At 42.7% G+C, this 18,724-nt stretch overlaps 2 protein-coding genes across 4 annotated transcripts in view; one reads left to right on the forward strand and one right to left on the reverse strand.

Moving 5' to 3' along the window:
• The first annotated feature begins 752 nt into the window (after positions 1-752).
• NT5DC1 (5'-nucleotidase domain containing 1) overlaps positions 753-18,724 on the forward strand; it is a 90,810-nt gene continuing 72,838 nt past the window's right edge. Inside the window, exons 1-6 of one of the 2 annotated variants that reach the window (XM_033143640.1) lie at positions 754-1,078; positions 3,194-3,285; positions 4,208-4,279; positions 5,118-5,224; positions 5,660-5,739; positions 8,745-8,826. In XM_033143640.1, the coding sequence (XP_032999531.1) occupies positions 809-1,078; positions 3,194-3,285; positions 4,208-4,279; positions 5,118-5,224; positions 5,660-5,739; positions 8,745-8,826 (703 nt within the window). In that variant the 5' untranslated portion in view covers positions 754-808. Of the gene's footprint in view, positions 1,079-3,193; positions 3,286-4,207; positions 4,280-5,117; positions 5,225-5,659; positions 5,740-8,744; positions 8,827-18,724 lie in introns of both variants that reach the window. The other variant, XM_033143641.1, reaches the window with a different exon arrangement.
• Positions 10,185-18,724, reverse strand: part of COL10A1 (collagen type X alpha 1 chain) — a 37,540-nt gene continuing 29,000 nt past the window's right edge. For both annotated transcript variants that reach the window (XM_033143639.1, XM_033143638.1), the window contains exon 3: positions 10,185-13,301. In XM_033143639.1, the coding sequence (XP_032999530.1) occupies positions 11,437-13,301 (1,865 nt within the window). In that variant the 3' untranslated portion in view covers positions 10,185-11,436. The remainder of the gene's footprint in view (positions 13,302-18,724) is intronic.

Raw genomic sequence — 18,724 nt, forward strand, 5'->3', positions numbered from 1 at the left:
CATTGCATCAGTATGCTGCATAGCCACGCCTCTCCAGGCTGTTTTAATGGGAGGTGCCGCGTCACTATGGCTTATTTTCGGGGTATGGCTTATTTTCGGGGAACGGCTTATATTTCGCAAATGCATAGAAATCCTGCTATGGCTTATTTTATGGCCATGTCTTATTTTAGGAGAAACACGGTAGGTATTTAAGCCATTTGTACATAACAAAATAAGTATTTTATCAATTGTTGAACTGAAACCAGTGATATTTTAGGGAGCAGGCTAGCAAGCGGGGTCCATTACTTACATCATAGGAGCCTACACAACACCAAACACTGTTGCTGTATGTAGGTTTTATTTTGTTTTTTATCTTATATTTTGGAAATGTACATCCAGTTTCTTTCCTTTAAATTTTTTTTGGGGGCCCCCAGGACAGTGGGGCCCTAAGCTATAGCTTGTTTAGCTTATACCTAAATCCGGCACTGCTTATAGGCAACAAATGACGGGGCTGCAAAAGCTTTGACAGAAAGTGTGTAATGACAGATCTGCGGAAGGTGCAGAAACGAGCGCCGAAAAGTTCAGCGTCCTGGGCTTACCCTTGTTTCAGAGGAAGCCCTGCCTTTCGTTGCAGAAGCGTTCCTTGCCAAATCCTCTTAAGGGTCCAAGAGGCAAAAATAATGTTTTCGCTTTTTTTAAAGAAAAAGGAAAGGACCGAAGACCACTTCGCTACCCGATCGTCCAGGGTCAGGCACAGGCGCAGCGTGCAGGTGGCTTGGCCGGAGCCGCGCCAAGGAAGGGGCAGGGAAGCGGGCGGAAGCGGCGGCCGATGCCCCCGGAGCCCCGGCAGCGTGAGTCGGCTCGGTTCCCGCAGGAAGGCGCGTCCGGAGGAGCGCGGCGGGCGGCTTCTCTTCCCGGAGCAGTGGAGGGCAGACGCGGCGGCGGCGGCGGCGGCGGCTGCTTCTCCTTCTCCTCGTGCTTCTCGTGCGCCTCCTCCTCCGCAATGGCGCGGCCCTCCTTCTCCCTGGCCGCCTGCGAAGTGATCGGCTTCGACCTGGACCACACGCTGTGCCGCTACCACCTGGTCGAGAGCGCCCGGGTGAGTGAGGGGCAGCCGAGGGGAGAAGGCAAGGCGAGCGCCCGGGCAACCGGAGCAGCGCCCGCTCTTCGCACGCTGCTCCGCCGCCCCCTCCGCCCTCGTCGCAGCCTCAGCCGGGCGCTCCGCCACCGCCGGCCGAGAGCGGCGCTGCGACGTCTTCGCGCGGCTTGAAACGGGCCCCGCGGGCGGAGGAGGCGAGGCGGGCGTCTCGGGTAGGGGACTCTTTGGCTGAAGCGGCGGCGTGGTTTTGGCGGGCCTCCTCCGCCTGCGGCCCTTGTGGCAGGCCTGCTGGCGAAGCGGGGAAGCTACCGCCCCCTACCGCCGCATTTCTGCTCGCTGCCCAGGGCAGAGCCAGCCGCTTGAAGTCCGTGGAGCCTCCTTCCGAGTAGACGCGCGCAGCAGGAGTCTTTCAGCGCAATGCTGCTCGTGCTTACTCGGAAGGGCGGGCCACGGGGCTCCGTGGAGGCGCTTACTCCCGGGTAGGCAAGCGTTGGATGGGGAGAGGACTCGTCGTGAGCTGCTTCCCGTAGGCATCTGGCTGGCCGCTGTCAGTGCAGGATGCTGGGCTAGAGATGCCCGGATCCAGCAACTCGCCCTTTTGTTTCTTCCAGCCCATTTCCCTGAGGCTCAATATGTCGGGTGCCTTACATCTCGTGTGTTTCCAAGTTTTATTCATGTAAGAAATGTATGCACTATGCTTTGAAAATATGTATGGCAAAGCCCTTAAAGTTGGTTACATTAATCATAATATAACCAGTGCAAGCAAATATATTTGTGTCTTGCTTGGGGAAAACACATGGTTTTTGTTTTGTTTTTTTGTTTGTAAAAGAACAAGGTCATTTACAAAGCTGCAGACAAAGCTGAACCTCCTCCCCTACTGTGCTTGCTATTCATTATTATTACTACATGGTTCTCCCCTCCCCACTACATCCTGTCAGGTAGGTTAGGCAGAGAGATGGTGACTGGTCCAGGATCACCCAGTGACTGAGTGGGGATTTGAACTTTGAAGTCCTAGTCTGTTACTCTAATCACTACACCACACACCTCAATCTTCAAAGTCTGTTCCTCCCCTCTGTCCCCTTTGCTGTCGTTTAGTCGTGTTCGACTCTTCGTGACCCCATGAACCAGAGCACGCCAGGCACTCCTGTCTTCCACTGCCTCTCGCAGTTAGGCCAGACTCATGTTGGTAGTTTCGAGAACATTGTCCAACCATCTGTCCCCTTATCTTCAAGTATTTATATGAAGGCTTGAAACTTTCCCCTGGGAATTTTTGTTGTGGAAGTGCCACTCATTTGAATGGCAGGTATTCAAGAGCACATGTGATAAAAGTTATTGTGGGAAGAATGCTGGTTTTTCCTCATGGGTCCAGCACAATTACAACAAGCATGAAATCTAGTATTTTTTTTATTCAACCAGAGCAAAACTTCACCTTCAACTTTTATCCTGGTGTAAAATCTATGGGCATCTTTAATTTATGAAATTGTAACTGGTTTTATGCCAGTTTAACTTTAATAGCTTCTTCCAGAAGAGTCCTGAAAAGTGAAGTTTGAAGATAGAGAACCCTATCCTACCCTCACGCTTCTAAATTCCTAGGGCAGCCTTTCTCAAGGATTGTTCCCAATGGAGGAGAAAGAGAGTGCACGTTAGTGGCAGAGAGACTGCACGTTTATTGTTCAAACACAAGTTGCAATATTTATTGAAATTTTTTTGCATCTCACTTTTCTAACAGTTTGCCAAGGTACACACCATGTAAACATTGCAACTAGTGATGAAGACCATCTTAAGCTCTTTCCATGCACATATTTCAACTAGTTTTCTATGTGTGCATTGCCCACGTTAAAGAAGTAACTATGTTTGAGACATAAGGGGGGGGGAACCTTGAGGTGAGGCTGGGTTATATTTCAGAACATTTCACCCTTCATTCTCAAAATGTCACCTTGAGGGTAAAGAAATGTGAGTGTTAAGAATTAATCTAAATTTTAGCCTTTTTATGTGCAGAACATTCTTCTGCAGCTAATAAGGTAAACTTTAAAGTGTGAAGTGACAGAATCTTGAGTGTCTCAGTATATTTAATTTTATGTAGTGTTACATCTTCCTTTCTCTCTTAATTTGCAGCTTATATATGATAGCTTTGCTCAGTACTTGGTGAAAGAGAAAGGTTATGATAAAGAACTGCTGAACGTATCCCCTGAAAGCTGGGATTTCTGGTAAGTGATTCTGTTTAAAAATAATAACTATTTCCAGACTTCTCGTCAGCTCATTAATTGCATGCATTAAAAGCACACACCCATACATATCTTTAAGAGTTACTTAGAGTATTTTCCTGGATGTGTGACCTGTTTGGCTCAACCCTACTTCTTGCTGCTCAGGTACTCATCCTCACCACTTGGTTCTGTGGTTCTTTTGTTCAGTGACACTGTGGAATCCATAATCTCTCATCTAGAAAATTGAGCTGGATGGCTTTATTTTTCCTCCAGCCACTGCCTAACGAAGATCAAAAAGGCAATCTTTCATCTGGACTCCTCTCACAAATGGCTATGCAGCCTCCAGAGAAGTGTTGCGGAACCTGTAGATCAGCATCTGGAGAACCCATCATATTCAATCATTGGCAGTGCTGGTTGGTGTTTATGAGAGTTAGAGTCCAATGATGTCTGGAGGGCCCCACCCCTGCCCTGGGTCCTGGCCTGGCAATAAGTCTTTTCAACATACCCAATTTCTCTTAGGTTGTTTGGAATGATGATAGATTTGCCCATACTTCAGCTTGTAATTAATTACTTTGCCAATTTCAGTGCATTTTGATGGAAGCCAAAAACAATGTAGAAAATAATGCAATTGTTTACATAATGTTTTCAGACTACAAAACAAAAAACCCCGAACAGTTCCTGACTGATGAACATGTGGATTGTGGCAGTTTATGCTCCCATTTCTGACCAAATTCTCCCAACTTTTCTACCCATCTCCCTCCATTGCCCTGAGTATCTCTTACTGCCATAGGTTTATTAAGGCCACTGTCTGTAGTCCGTATCACATGTATATATTTGGAATACAAGGTTAAATGTATACACGGTTAAATGTATAATCTTTCTCACTCTGCTCCCCACCTCTACCTTATCGGTGAAACAAATGTAGCTTTAAAGGCTTGGTGTTGGATATGGAAGATGGCAACTTCCTTAAACTTGCAGAGGATGGAACTGTTTTGAGGTAACTTTTTTTTTTTTTTAATAAAAACGCTGTACTTAAGTTTCTATAATTGTGGATTTTTGTGTGGGGCAGGGGGGATCTGTTTTCAAAGCAGCATCATACTATTCTGTGAACTTATCATAATAATTCTACAATATGAATAACTTTTATGCATCTAAATCCTACACTTGCTTCCAATAGCTTTCAACTGTCAGAGGAATGTAGCAAAGCAACTCTTCCAGTTAGTTAAGTAAAAATCCAATCAAAATACAGATAAAAGTTAATTAATTCCTTAATGCTGTCAGTTAACAAAATTATTGGAGTTGAAAGCAATGTGTAAAATAAAACTATACTATTTATTATTTACACCAGAGGAAGAATTCATCACCTAGATTTTCAGCTTTTCCTCCCCTTCCCTCTTCCTTTGTCAAGTCTCTAAAAATATTAGCATTTTTTGACAGGAACTGACAAATGGAATGATCTGCCAGGTCCAATGAAATCCAAAGATTAGTCAAGAGCAAGAAAAATGTCTAAAGAACATAATTTTGTGACTCAGATTTAGTATTATAATGTCTATATATATATATATATATTGCCAAATTTGAGTCCCAAAATTATAAATCTGCTAGTGACTACTAGATCTCATTGCAGATTTTTAAAGAATCTCTTGTTTGGAAAGAAGAAGAAGAAGAAATATTTCATACAATTCATGCAATGATATTCCACTAAGTCATACTCAGAGTAGACCTATTGATGTCGGTGGACTTCTGAGTTGTTGTCAGTGGGTCTACTCTCAGTACAATTAATGTTGGGTATCACTCCATGCCTTTAATTCTTGGTACATATATATGTTAAACAGGGCAAGCCATGGCACAAAACACATGACCTCTGAAGAGATCTTAGATACGTATGGAAGGAAGGAATGGAGACACTTCAAGACAATGAGTGGAATGGTTTCTCGTTCAGGTACCAGAGAAATAATATATTTAACGATGCTTGGGCCTCACTGGCTAATGTTTGCAATTTTATGAAGGAATCTGTGACTGGATTTCTTGGTATCTTTAGCCACTGTTCTGTGTTTCTTTCACATGGAGGGAATTCATACGATTTTTAAAGGGCACAAGGGCTTCTCCACTGGCAGCACCCCCAATGTTGTAGCCTCTTGCCTGGCTCTGCCTTTTTACGTCTGCAACATTGAAAGAAGGTGTGAGGGGGCAGCTTTCATGTGTTTTATGTCAGAAATTTTAATTATATATTGTGTTGCTTGCTTTTATTTTGCTGGACTATTGTTGCTGTTTTAAATAATACTGCAAACTGCCCTGGAACCACTGGATGAAGGGTGGGTTTTAAACCCTCTTAATAAACAATACACAAATAAAATTCTTTTATTTTTCCCTGCAGCTAAATATTTTGCCTTTGACAATTACTTTGATCTGCCTGGGGCACTTCTTTGTGCACGGATTGTTGATGGTTTAAATAAAGTAAGTATTAACAGTGGGGTTTTTTCACTGGGCTGTAGACCAGGTTAACTTAAACAAGAGCCTTTTCTCCCTTGTGTTCCTCCTTTTTCTGTTCCTCACCTTGCTTAGGTATTGTATAATGGGCTTGCTTAACAATTATGCTGCAGGAGGAACTTAATTTCTGTGATGGAATTTTATATACCTGTTCTATTGCAATGAATAAGTTGGACCATGGCAGTCATAGGAGTCACTTCTGTAGATGACCAAGTAGTGGTCTTGGGGCCAAATTAGACATGATGTTCAACATGCACAGATTTAAAGTGCAAATAGCACCCTTAGAGATTGGGATTTGCAGAAGCTGGGGATGGGAAGTCAAACCCTCTTCCTCCCCTGTTGCGGTTCTGCTGAAACACCCACTTCCAGTGCTGTGCCCTGCCCTGCCCCTTCCCTATGACAGACAACACTGCTTCCGGATGGTGAATTGTATAAACTCTTAAATACCATCTTCCTACACGCATTCTAAATTCACACCTGTTTTCTCTGATGGGTGACAAATGAATCTTTTGGTTTTCAGTCCTGAGTCTTGAGGCTAGGTTGACCTGTTCTAAAAGCTTTACAGATTGAACAGGCAAACTCTTTTTCATTATCTGCAATGTACATGTGGTTACTCTCCTTTATTTTACTGAAGGGCATAGGCAAACCACAAGAACCTCTCTCACCCCATGTGCAAACACGCTGACAGAACTTGCCCAAGTTCGCAACTTTATGGTTTTGCGGCCTAGGAGAGGCCATTCTCTATGGCAACCGCTAAGCTGGTGAATTTCCTCCCCACAGAGGTGCATCTGGCACCATAATCACTGTTATTATTAATTAAATTTGTCAGTTCCTTTCATCACAGAAGTGAACCAAAGCGAGTTACGTTAGAATCCGTTAAAGCAAATACAACCAATAAAAGCCTAAAACAAAATCTACAAGGATAAAAGATGAGTCTTATAGATCCTGCCCAGCTGAAAGAGGCCACAATTGCCCCAAACCATTCAAATTAAAGGCCAAAAGCCTGGGCAAAGAGGAGGGTCTTTACCTGGTGCATACAAATAAAGATGGTGCCAGGTGTGCCTTCCTGGGGAATGCTCTCCCCAGGGAGGTATATGTGACATCCTCTCTATCTATTTTATCCACCACTGGAGGGGCCTGTTTTCCTGTTGCCACCCTCCAGATCTCCCATGGAAGCGACACAAAAAGAAGGACCTCATTGTATAGCTTTCATGATATTCAGAGGACACACCTCCTTACACTGGCAAAAGTAGCAGTGGTGGTAATAATAATAATAGTAAGTAATTACCATATTAACCCCAATATTGGCCACTCCTGATTATAGGCCACACTTAGAAGCAGGGCTTTTTTTCCACCAGAAATCAGTTCCGGCACCTCTCAGGTGGATGCCATTGCCATTCTAAGAGAACATGGTGAGTTCCGGCACCTCTTTTTCTAGAAAAATAGCACTGATGAGAAGCCAGTGGTTTTGTAGGGGGAGGGATGTGACTCATATTGCTCCCTGAAATGAAGGATAAGGTACAACACAGAGACACCTATTCCTTGTACTGAAGCTCAGATAACTTGCAGTTGAATCTTGACAATACTGGTAAAGAAACAGTGCAGATTGGGCCCAGAAGGATAGGGCAAGTGAACAGGCAGCAGTTCTTTGGAGAGGAGGAGGGAGGCCTACAGAAAAAGGGGGACCACTGAGGGCACCTTGCCTAAGGGTCTCCCCCCCCCCCAAGTTGGAACCAGTACTGGGTGAAAGACATAGATTTGTGCCACTTGCACCTGTCACTCTGCTCAGTGAAAGGGCAGGTCCTGTGCTTTGAAAGCTGGGGTGGAAAAAGTTGGCCTAAGAAGCGAGAAAAAGGTGTTGTCTCTTTTACATGCAAGGGTCATGGGGAGAGGGAACCTCAGTCTCGATTTGGCCTGGTTCCTGGTGTTGGGGGCAAATGGGGACAGGGATGTTTTTGTTTTTGTTTGTTTGTTTACTGAGTGCTCCAAACCTTGTAACTCCACCTCTGTGTTTAGAAAAGTGTTTGCATTACTTTTGGTTGGCATGCAAAGTTTGCTGCCTCCGCAGGCCCATGTTGAAGCTCTTCTGTATAGCAAAGCTTTTAAGTAATTTTAGGCATGTCACTAAGGAGAACAATTTACTACAACAGCTGAACTGCAAAGAGACAGATTTGTTAAAATGAAGAGCAGAAACCGAAACACTTTCATGCCCCTGTGATGCCTGTGATTAATCTGTTTTGTAAATAACATCAGTCTGCCAGTTTAGTTTCAGATTTTGTGGTAGAAGATTCCCTCCACCCACCCAAAATAGCAACACAGTAAGTGATGCAGAATGATCTGTATATTTCAGTATCACAAGATTAATTATTGCATTTTTATTCATGATAGGTTGTTAACAGATAAGGAAACAAGATGTTGCCTTTCAGTGTCAGTTAAAACCTGAGCTGTGTTGTAACTCTTATCTAAATCCCCATCCATTTCCCTTACTTAGGCATGGACTATATACACACACAGCAGAATGAGGTGACAGAATAGACTATACAAGTGGTTCTCAAAAATTTCACCCCAAGGCAGATGGAGGCAAAGTTTGGAATAATCAGCTGGCAGTTGCAGAAATAATGGTCTACTGGTGTCTCATCCATCTTTGGCAATTGCTAAATTATTTGCCACCATGTTTTCCTTGTGGCAAGGAGTTCCAAAGTTCAGAGGCCCTCGGGCAAAGTACAGCCATTTGCTGTGGAGGTATTGTAACTCAACCAGGGGTGGGGGAATGAAACAAAAAAACCATAGAAGAGAGCATTGCTGCCTGGCCTTTGAACATGAGCTCTTCAAGCTACGTTTTTGCTGTTGCTGCAGGTTCCCTTTGAAATTGCTAGTTTATGAAACTCACAGTGATTGTTCTGTTAAAATTTGGAGTGACTTTTAATTGAGGAAGCTCAAAGGATTTCTTGATTTTTTTTTCTTGCTTACAGCATAGTCCTAGGCGAAAGTATGACTTTTGGAAGGATATTGTTGCTGCCATACAGCATAATTATAAAACTTCAGCTTTTAAAGGTAAGCAAATTCGTTGTCATATGATGGGTATTTTTATAACAACAACAACAACAGCAGCTGCAGCAGCAGCAGCTATTCTTTGTGTATCTGACAGTTCATGGCAGTTAGTAGTCTGAGCGTTGAATGTGCCCATTCAATACCATATATATGGTTAACTTGACCAAACTATAACCATTGCATAGAAGTGCACTAATAGTCACCTCTATACTGATGAAAGTCTTCCAAGTTATCGATTCTTAGTTAAGTGATGTTAAGTTAGGGTTATACTTGTACTTAGAAGATTTGCATCTAAGAATGGAACAAGGTGCTTGGCGACAAAAATGTGTTTCCCAGTTCTGTGGTTGCCTGAAACATCAGTTTGTCCATTCCTTTTTCCCACTTGCCAATGCTCATCTCATGCCCTCATACAGCATGGGAAATTTCTGTTTCCCTCTGAATGTCTGTTTCCAGCCTAAATCCCACCCAGGGTCAAGCTCACTGCAGAGCAATACATGCAGCAACGTTGTTAAGGGGCTGGAAACACCCAGTGTGTTTAATGCCAGGCCTGTGTGTCAGGTCTGAGGGGTGTCTGTTCCAGGAGGCCCTGCAAGAGTTCCTCACCCATGATATGGCATGGAGGCAGGAATGGCTCTTCAATCATATCATGCTGTAAGATGTACATAATCTGACTGGATGTGTGTGTGAAAAATTTGCCGGAGGTAAATATGGCTTATTCCAGACTTTTAAGTGGACTGTGAACAGGGAGAAGGGACATCCCTAGACTACCTGCTTTCTATTTATTACAGGTGTCTCCCACCCCACCCTCATTTCAGAATTCACTTCTGAGGGCAGGTTCAAAAAAATAAATGTAACAATATAATAAATTATATTCAGAGATAGATGCTGGAGCTTTGCACAGTGCTGATAGGGAGTTGTATCTGTATTTCTATACTTAAAAGCTGTATGTAGCCTTGTACCTCCAGGTCTATATCTCCACGGCAGATTTTCCTCCTTCCTTTGAAGTTCTGTGGATCAAGATGATGGTTTAAAAGACTTAGGCCGCATGGTACTGAGATAGTAGTACCTTTGACTTCAAGGTTCCCCTTACAGCGCTTGCATCCTGTCAGATAGAGATGGGCTTGTTTTGCTTTCAGTGCAGCCATGTAGCTGGTAGCTAAAAGCCCCACTCATATTTTTTTAATAGGAGAAATTCTCAGGTAAAATTCTTATTTTTTAAAAAAACTGTGTATCATGTACAGGTTTTTGTCAGTCTAGTCATTTGGGAAAATAACAATGACTTTGCCACAACCCCATGATTCCAAGAAACAATTTTAAAAGTACTAAATAATGGCAAGCAAAACAGAAATAGGTTTCACTTTTTTTAATTAATACAGCTTTTAAAAATCACGTTTGACAAACACAACTAGACATTTTTAGAACAAAGTGTAAAATGCTGGTGTCAAATGAATATAATATAATAAAGACCATTTATTTTTATTTCACACAGACAAAAATAACATAATCAAGAACTTAGTGTGGGATGAAATATTAATGTTAAAAAATTTAACTGGTCTCATGTTGGTACAGTAAGTGAATAATTGTACAAGCACCATAGTGTAAAATTAATAAACTTAAATAATACTTCCCTCCCCACCGTCATTTATCATTCTCTCAATGCCATAATGTATTTAAGGGAGAGGAGGCTATTTAAAACCATTTGAATGAATATTTTCTTTTGGAAGAGACTTTTGACACAACCTAACCATGCTAAAATAATTTTATTCAGAATATTCCAGTTAGTCTGTAGCACCTTATATTTAATTTTATCTTATAGAACTTAACACATTGTTAACTAATTAACCAATGTGACAAACTTTATCATTCCTAATGACTAATTATAGTAGTTTCACATTAGATTTGTGAGTGATAATCGCAGTGATCACATGCATATGAACTTTGTATATGAGCTTGCCAGTGAACTCCCACCCGAAATACACTTCTGTGATAAGCTAGCCTCTCTGATTTCAAAAGAAATAACTTTGTAGCCATAGTGTCTTTCACCTATGAGTTCAGCCTCTTTTTAACTGTGAAAATTATTTTTTAATCTACTTCGAGGGGAAAATAAACTCATTTAAATCAGTATCATTAATGGAAGCATTAGATCTTTAGATATGCTTCTTTTCTACACTTTTGTGAATGATAAGACCCTGTAGCCTTACAATTTTTAAGCTCTAATCCTGGCAATTGCAATTGGGATTTCTCAGTGTTTGGGCAAGTTAAATACATTGTTGAGTATTGCACTGAAATACAATTATAGTTTGTGAACATCACCCTTTAAAATAGGAGTGAGGAACATATGACCCTCCAAATGTTGTTGGACTATATCTCCCATCATCCCTGACAATTAGCTGGGGCTAATAGGAGTTGGAATCCTGCAACATTCTGGAGAGCCACAGACTCCCGACCCCTTCTTTAAAATGTCTTTTAAAAACAGCACCTAAGATAAACATCATGTAGCATTTGCCTTTGAAATTTAATTTTGAGTTCACACTTTCTTCAGCTAGTCTCCGCTGGACATCTACAAGTAGAAACACAAATACTAAGATGCTATATTTTGGGGGTGGCAGAATGTTATATTTGTGCAAATAAGAAACCTGAGAAGGAGGAGTGAACGTACTCTGAAGAGAACAGGCCGTTTGATTCATTGTTGGGCAGCTGCAACCAGACTTGATCATTTTCCATGAGCTCAATAACAGCACTACCAGAAGCCTGATCGAGGTAGCCTTTCTTGTACTCATCAAAGGTGTACATGATGGGCGAGCCATTTTTGTACAGGCCTACCCAAACATGTGACCCTTTCACATGCACGTGGTAAGCAAAGTAGTAAAGTCCTGGTATCCTGCAAGTGAAGATCCCTGACCTGGGGTCATAGTGCTGTTGTCTATTGTACAAGATCTTATCAAATCTGATAGGGGCAGCTGATGCAGGGTAAGCTTTGGAAAGAGTGGCAGTGAAAGCTGACACCGGAAAGCCAGTTAGACCTTGCACTTCACCAGCTTTCATAACAGGCATTCCGGCCAGGGCCTGGCCACCTGGGATTACTGCTTGTCCAGGAGGCCCAGGTGGACCTGGAGGACCTGGCAAACCAGGCTCTCCATTGTGGCCTTTGGGGCCTGGTGGTCCTGGAGGTCCCATAGGCCCATCTATACCCTTTGCAGCAATACCAGCTGGGCCCGGTAATCCTGGTGCACCCGTTTCCCCTTTACTGCCAGGGAATCCTGGAATACCTGGAGGACCAATTGGTCCTTTTGTACCAGGTATTCCTGGCGGTCCTCTAGGGCCTTGTTCACCATTGACTCCTGCCACTCCCTTAGGTCCTGGTGATCCCATTGGTCCAGGCAGGCCAGGTTGCCCAGCATGCCCTGCATCCCCTTTTGGACCTGGCAAACCTGGTTGTCCTTTCGGGCCAGTAAGTCCTGGCTCCCCTGGGTATCCTGATTTCCCCTGCAGTCCTGGTGCACCCCTCTCTCCTTTAACACCTGGGAATCCTGCTGGACCTGCAGGGCCTCTCTCACCCTTGAGTCCAGGGAGGCCATTTTCACCTGCTGCACCTCTGAGCCCTTGAGGGCCTGCATTGCCAGGTGGTCCGAGTGGTCCTGGTTCACCTGGAGCACCAGCTGGTCCTTGTTCTCCCTTTGCTCCTGGGGCACCAGGGAGACCTTCAGGTCCTCTCTGTCCCTTCATCCCTGGCAACCCTGGTTTTCCAAATCCTGGGAGACCAGAAGGCCCAGGAAGGCCAGAGGGACCTGGAAGTCCTTTTGCTCCAGGGATCCCTGGTATTCCTGGTGGTCCACTTGGTCCAGGTTTTCCTACTCCTGGTTCTCCAGGTTCCCCACGAGAGCCTTGCGGACCTGGGGTGCCAATTGGACCTGAGGTGCCTGGAAAACCCCGCTCCCCTTTAATACCTGGCTCACCTGGAAATCCTCTTTCTCCAGGCCTTCCTACCCCTGCTGGTCCTGGAGGGCCTGAAGGTCCCTGTGGCCCCGGCAGACCTTTTTCACCTGGGCGACCTGGAGCCCCATATCCGCTCTCACCCTTCTGTCCATTGATACCAGGAATGCCTGGCTCACCTTTTTCTCCTGGGGCACCCCTTAGCCCTTGTGGCCCTGGCAGCCCTTGTTTTCCAGCAACAGATACCCCAGCTGGACCAGGAATTCCAGGGGCCCCTGGGGGACCTCTCGGCCCTGGGAGACCGGCGGGGCCCATATCTCCTTTTTCACCAGTTAGTCCTCTTTCCCCTGGCCTTCCTTGCAAACCTGGCAGGCCTGGTTTTCCAACGGTTGAAAGTCCTGGGGGTCCTGGGGGTCCCGGTGGCCCTTGAGGTCCTTGGCTTCCATATCCTGGTTTTCCTGGAGCCCCTGCAGGGCCTGGGAGTCCTCTTGGACCAGGAGGGCCTGCTGGACCAGAAGGGCCTTGATCGCCCCTTGCCTGGACAACTAAAGCAATAATAATAATAATTAATACATTAGTAGGTTCCAGGAATTAAGTGCCTCAAGAAATAGCAGTCAGTATTAAAAAAAAGTCTTTAAAAAACCTGTAATCACTAATTCAGATAGAATCAAAGATGGTGTTCCTCATAATAACTAGTTTTACCCTCACTGAGCTACAATTCCCAGAACCCGTGACAAACTATGGTTCCCGGGATTCTTAGGGGGAAGTCGCGCATTGAATGTGCTTTAAATGTATGATATGCATGTGCCTGAACCTCACTTTCTACTTCCTCAAGGTCCAGGGTTCATGTTTAGCTAGTGGAGTTGCTACAGTAGTACTGCTTTCCCATATCACCAGAGCAATTTGGGAAGCCCTCAACTGCATGTGAAGAGCTCATGCCACAGGTTGTGTCCATGCCATCATCAACCCTTTGGGAAATTGTCTAATGCTAGGTATGGGGAGGACGATAGCATAGAAAGCATACTGAACCATCTTCCAATCTGACAGAATAATGTGAATACTGGGGCTGAAGTCTATGGTCATCTTTCAATTCTGCTTGCTGTCATCTCTCTGACTTGCTGTTCTTTAACACCATTTCCCCCTACAATTTCTGGTAAATATTCCTAGGATTAGTCCAGCCTTTCCCATCCTGGTGTCTTCCAGGAATTATACTTTTAAATGCTTTGTTTTGGCAAATGTGGATACCCCTAGGTTTGCCACCTGTTCATCATTTTTATGGACTATTCATATTTTGGAAAGTTCTCCCATAATATGTGAAATATGTATTGTGGATGAAGCTCGTTAATAGTTTTTCCCAAGAAACAAAGAGACCTTATCTGGTGTAAAGAAAGAAGGCAGGTCCTATAAGCTCCATAATGTCAGATTTCTCATTTCCTGCTGACAATAATTTGTGAGGTTAAAGGGTGGGAGCCATATGCAACCCAGAACAAATTAATCAAGTGACATGCAAAACAATCCTATGCATGTTTAAAGGTAAAGGGACCCCTGTCCGTCCCTTTACCTTTATCTTTGGCAGGAGCAGGGACTGAGCAACGGGAGCTCACCCCATCCTGGAGATTCGAACTGCCGACCTTCTGATCGGCAAGCCCTAGGCTCTGTGGTTTAACCCACAGCGCCACCCACATTTACTCAGACGTAAATCACAATGTGTTCTATGTAGCTTGTTTACAGAAGAAGTAAGGATGCAGAGGATTTCATGTCTATTCATGAAAACTTCAAATATGAAATCTAGTTTTAGCATTACAACCTCACAGTTGTGTTTATAGGGTTGCTGCCTAAACTGCAGAAAATTGCTTCTAATAATAGATTGAATCTATAGTATTACATAAGAAAACCTGAGCTTGGCTGACTTTAGTGGGACTGCTCCTTGGTAGTTTTAGAACTGCAGCTGCAAAAGCTATGTTTAAGCAGCTAGATTCAGGGCTCCCAAACTATGGTTCATGAATTGCCAGTGGTCCATGAGCTTTATTTTGGTAGTCTGTTGCATCTGGGGATTTGTGGTTCAAGAAATAGTTATATTTGTATCTTACTGTATCTTACTGTGTTGCAATTTGATCTGTAATGACAACGTATGCGAAACAAAAGCAGCAATAAAAATAAAATTAAGAATATAACATCTAGCACAGTGCATTACAACTGCTAGGAGAGGCATAAAAGTCATTAAGTGGTTAGTAGTTTTCAAGTGGTCTGCAGGGGCGGGAGAGGTTTGTGAAACACTGAACTAGATGGTTGCATGGTGTTCTAGAAACCAGTAGATGGAGCCATTCAACCATACGTTAACCATAGCAAATCATGTAAAGGAATTTAATTTCTTGCGTAATTACCCTCTTCTATTTCTTCCTCTGGGAGCAGGCAGAATTTTGTGCAGCCATAGGAGATACTCATTAGAACAAAGTACTGTAACATAAACTGGGTTGTTTGTTTAATTTTTTTAAAAAAATAAATGGATTAGAAGTTTTAATTTTTCCAGTGCCATAACTTGCATAATTTAAACCACCTTGTTCATAGTTGCAGATAATAGCAGAGGATATGGAGCTTAAAACTGAAAACAAATCTTGATTAGCTAATGAAGGTGTTGATTGAAATACTGTGGAACAGGAGAGACCTCTGATCACGAAGTCCCAACAGTACCAGTACTATGGTGATCACTGGGACCATTAGAAATGCAAATAAGTCTAAGTTTGTAAAAGTTTGTCAGATTATTTTGTATGAATTATATCAGCTATTATTTATTTGTTGGGAAAGGGGGACAGCCTCACTATTAAGATACTGCTTTCTCCGTGGATAAAAGCGGTAAGCGAATATGCCCAGGGATATAAATTTGATCAGCTTTCCAAAACTTTGGTGGTTCAGTATTAGGAAGGACAATTTAACTATCAGCATGCATTAGCTATGTGTCTGTGATAAGGTAGGATTTCCCCCCATATATTTTACATTATTTGGTCACTTCCATGTCAACCTACATCTGAAAACAGCTTATGACATGGGTTTATCTGATAGTTCAAAACACACAGAGAGCTGAGAATAACCAAGTGTGAGAAAGAAGTATGGCAATGAAGGCAGAAGTTGCTGAATGTAAGCAACTGATCAACTAGGAGCCAAGCAGCCCTGTTGGCAAGAGCAAACCTCAAAGAGACTGGGATTAAGTGAGTAGGAAGCCAGGAAGCCTGTAAATCGTTTCCCTCTGCAAAGTGCTGATGTTCATGTGAAGTACCATTAAGACTAAAATGTTCATTTAATGCTTTCTGGTTTGTGTACAGCAGGGAGCATTGTGGAACAGATTTATGATCAATTTAGTCAATATCAGAATACTTTGAGGAATCCAGATTGCCTAAATCTAATATCTGTGTTTGTAGTCCTATTCTCACAAATGATGCTTAAATTGATGGATTCTCCTAGGGCAGTAAATTGAATGAAAGAGCTTCATTCACTAGAATGTACATTTTACTGAATATCTACCAGGCTTAAAAACATTATTGGAGACTGGCCACACATCATAGCCACTGTAACAGAAGCTACCCAGGCACTGATTGACACTTGAGGAAAGCTCGGAGGCATTTGGCCTGATGTCATGCTGAGGAAAGAAGAAGTCACCACTGGCAGAGAGGCTTTAGTTTCACATTATCCTGTTCAGCTAATTTCCTCTAGCAAATTGGAAAGGAGGGATTTGCTGAGAAAGATGATGGGTGAGAAAGCCCATGGGCTAGCAGAATCAACTTCTATCTCAGCATGATGTTGATAAACACCTATGAGTTTTCCTTGAGAGTCTGTAGTCTACTCTGGAGAGCATCTTAAAAATTCTCAGCAGTCAGAGCCTGGTTATTATTATCTAGTGAATTTAACTCATCTCTTTTGATGATGTCTCTGTATAGATCCATTAGCTAGAATGTGAAGAGTCTTTCCACTAACTTCAACTTAATTCTTAAATCCGTTAAATATTCAGAGTGAGTAGCTCTCTGCAAACTCAGGAATTCTTGGTTCAGCTGTTTATCATTGTGGCATGTCCTTACAGAATCAAAAGCAGGATTGCTATCTGATGTGTGAAGTTCACTGTTCTATAGGGAAGCATAGTGACCTTGAATGCCTAAAATGTTATTAAATCCCCCATATGTAAAATTGGGGATATTATTACTGAAGTTTCTTCAGGTAACAATACCTGAGTATCAGTTACATTATAAAGCTGTCCAATAATAAAATACCCAGTTCTCAAGTTTTTCAGTGAGCATGCCTTCAGACAGGAATTTAATAGCACTTCAAGTGGAAATGTCCCACTTATTTATTTATTGTTAATTAATGCGATTGCTGCAGAGGGTCAACTTTTCCTCCCACTTGACAATACATTTCGACTAATGAGCTGTGTAATTAAATAGATCCTTTCCATCACATAGCCACTAGTATTGTGCATGTACACATACACATTTAATGCCACAGATAAGAAAATACTGTCAAGTCACAGCAATATTTAAAGGAAGATAAGCCTTATAAGCATAGTTATAAGGAAGTGAATGTTATTCATTTCAATTGGATATTTTCCCAAGAAAGTGGCACTTCACACATCTAGGCTAGGCTCTTAACATTATCCCAGCAGCAGTACTGCTTGTATCTGTATCACCAGGTAAGAAGCAGTCAGTCTGGGAGGAGCCACGTTGAGGCTCTTCTTCATGCCAGAGTTAATCCAGTTTCCTAAAGGTTGATACTAGAGTGGGAGGGTAATCCCCTTCCCTTGCAGCTCAATGGTTCTCATGTGATCCTGGCAGTATGGGAGAAAGCAGTGTCATAGTGCTTTCCATGCCACATGGGTAATATGCGCTCCAGGCCTACATTTCTGACACAGATTGATTATATATCCACTTCCCAATTCATGCATGCATAGCAGAACAAGACACTTGCAAAATAAGACATTTTGACATCAAAGTCCATGTGCTGAAACTCTGACGTTCCCTTAAATAAGGTATCTTCCTTGTCCATGGGTCATGCTGGCTGGGGCTGAAGGGAGTCTCAGCAATTTCTGGAGGGCCCCGGGTTCCCCATCCCTGCCTTACATAATATGACTGCCATTCTAAAAAGCAGAGCATGCATCTGGTGAAGCAACCATAAGTAAGCTTGGAATTACAGTTCAAGAGTTAAGAAAGCAATATTCTGCATCTGTAAAACCTGCCAAAATATTGCTTTCTCATTCTTGTCTGCAATTTAAGATCGTGTAATAGCATTGCTACTCTGAATTTGATTATTTGGTGTATTGTAGCCAATAGGATTTTTGAATCAAATAAACAAGATTCCTGGGAAGGTGTAGCTATGCACCTATGTGTGTTTACGCTGGTTTTATACCACTTTAAATGTCACTGCATACTGCCCCAGCCTACCTACAGAGCCACTTATATGTATGGGTGTAAGCATAAGCAGATCTCACCAAGAATAACTGAACAAATAAAACTCACAGCTACAAATTTCTAGAACTTCTGTCAAGGTTTAGTAATGATTTACATGGTTAATATTTTGCATGGTGGGATATATCCTGAGAACGTATCTAGTATATTTGAAATGGCTGTTCCTAGTGGCAGATCTTTTAATTCTAATATTAACTAAGTTCTTTTATTTTTTAATGCTTGCATATTTATTGTGTTCTCCCTTGAACCTCTGAAAGGTAGCATCTAAATGATTTAAAATATATAAATATATGCTGCAGTATGTATAATCTAGAGTAGCCCTGTTTACAATCTTGCCTTTGGGTATGGGTTGTAGGTTCTGGGTTTCTTATTCATACTAGCTTTGTATCCATATTGACCTGTGAATGTAAAGCTCAGAAAAACCACACGGTCCAGTCTTCCTAGGGTGAACTAGTTCAAAATTCAAGTGGGTGGTATTAGGTTTGAACATTTTCCTCTTATAAGATAGATCTCATTTCTCA

Source organism: Lacerta agilis, chromosome 3 (genome assembly GCF_009819535.1).
Source record: "Lacerta agilis isolate rLacAgi1 chromosome 3, rLacAgi1.pri, whole genome shotgun sequence".
Classification (NCBI taxonomy): Eukaryota; Metazoa; Chordata; class Lepidosauria; order Squamata; family Lacertidae; genus Lacerta; species Lacerta agilis.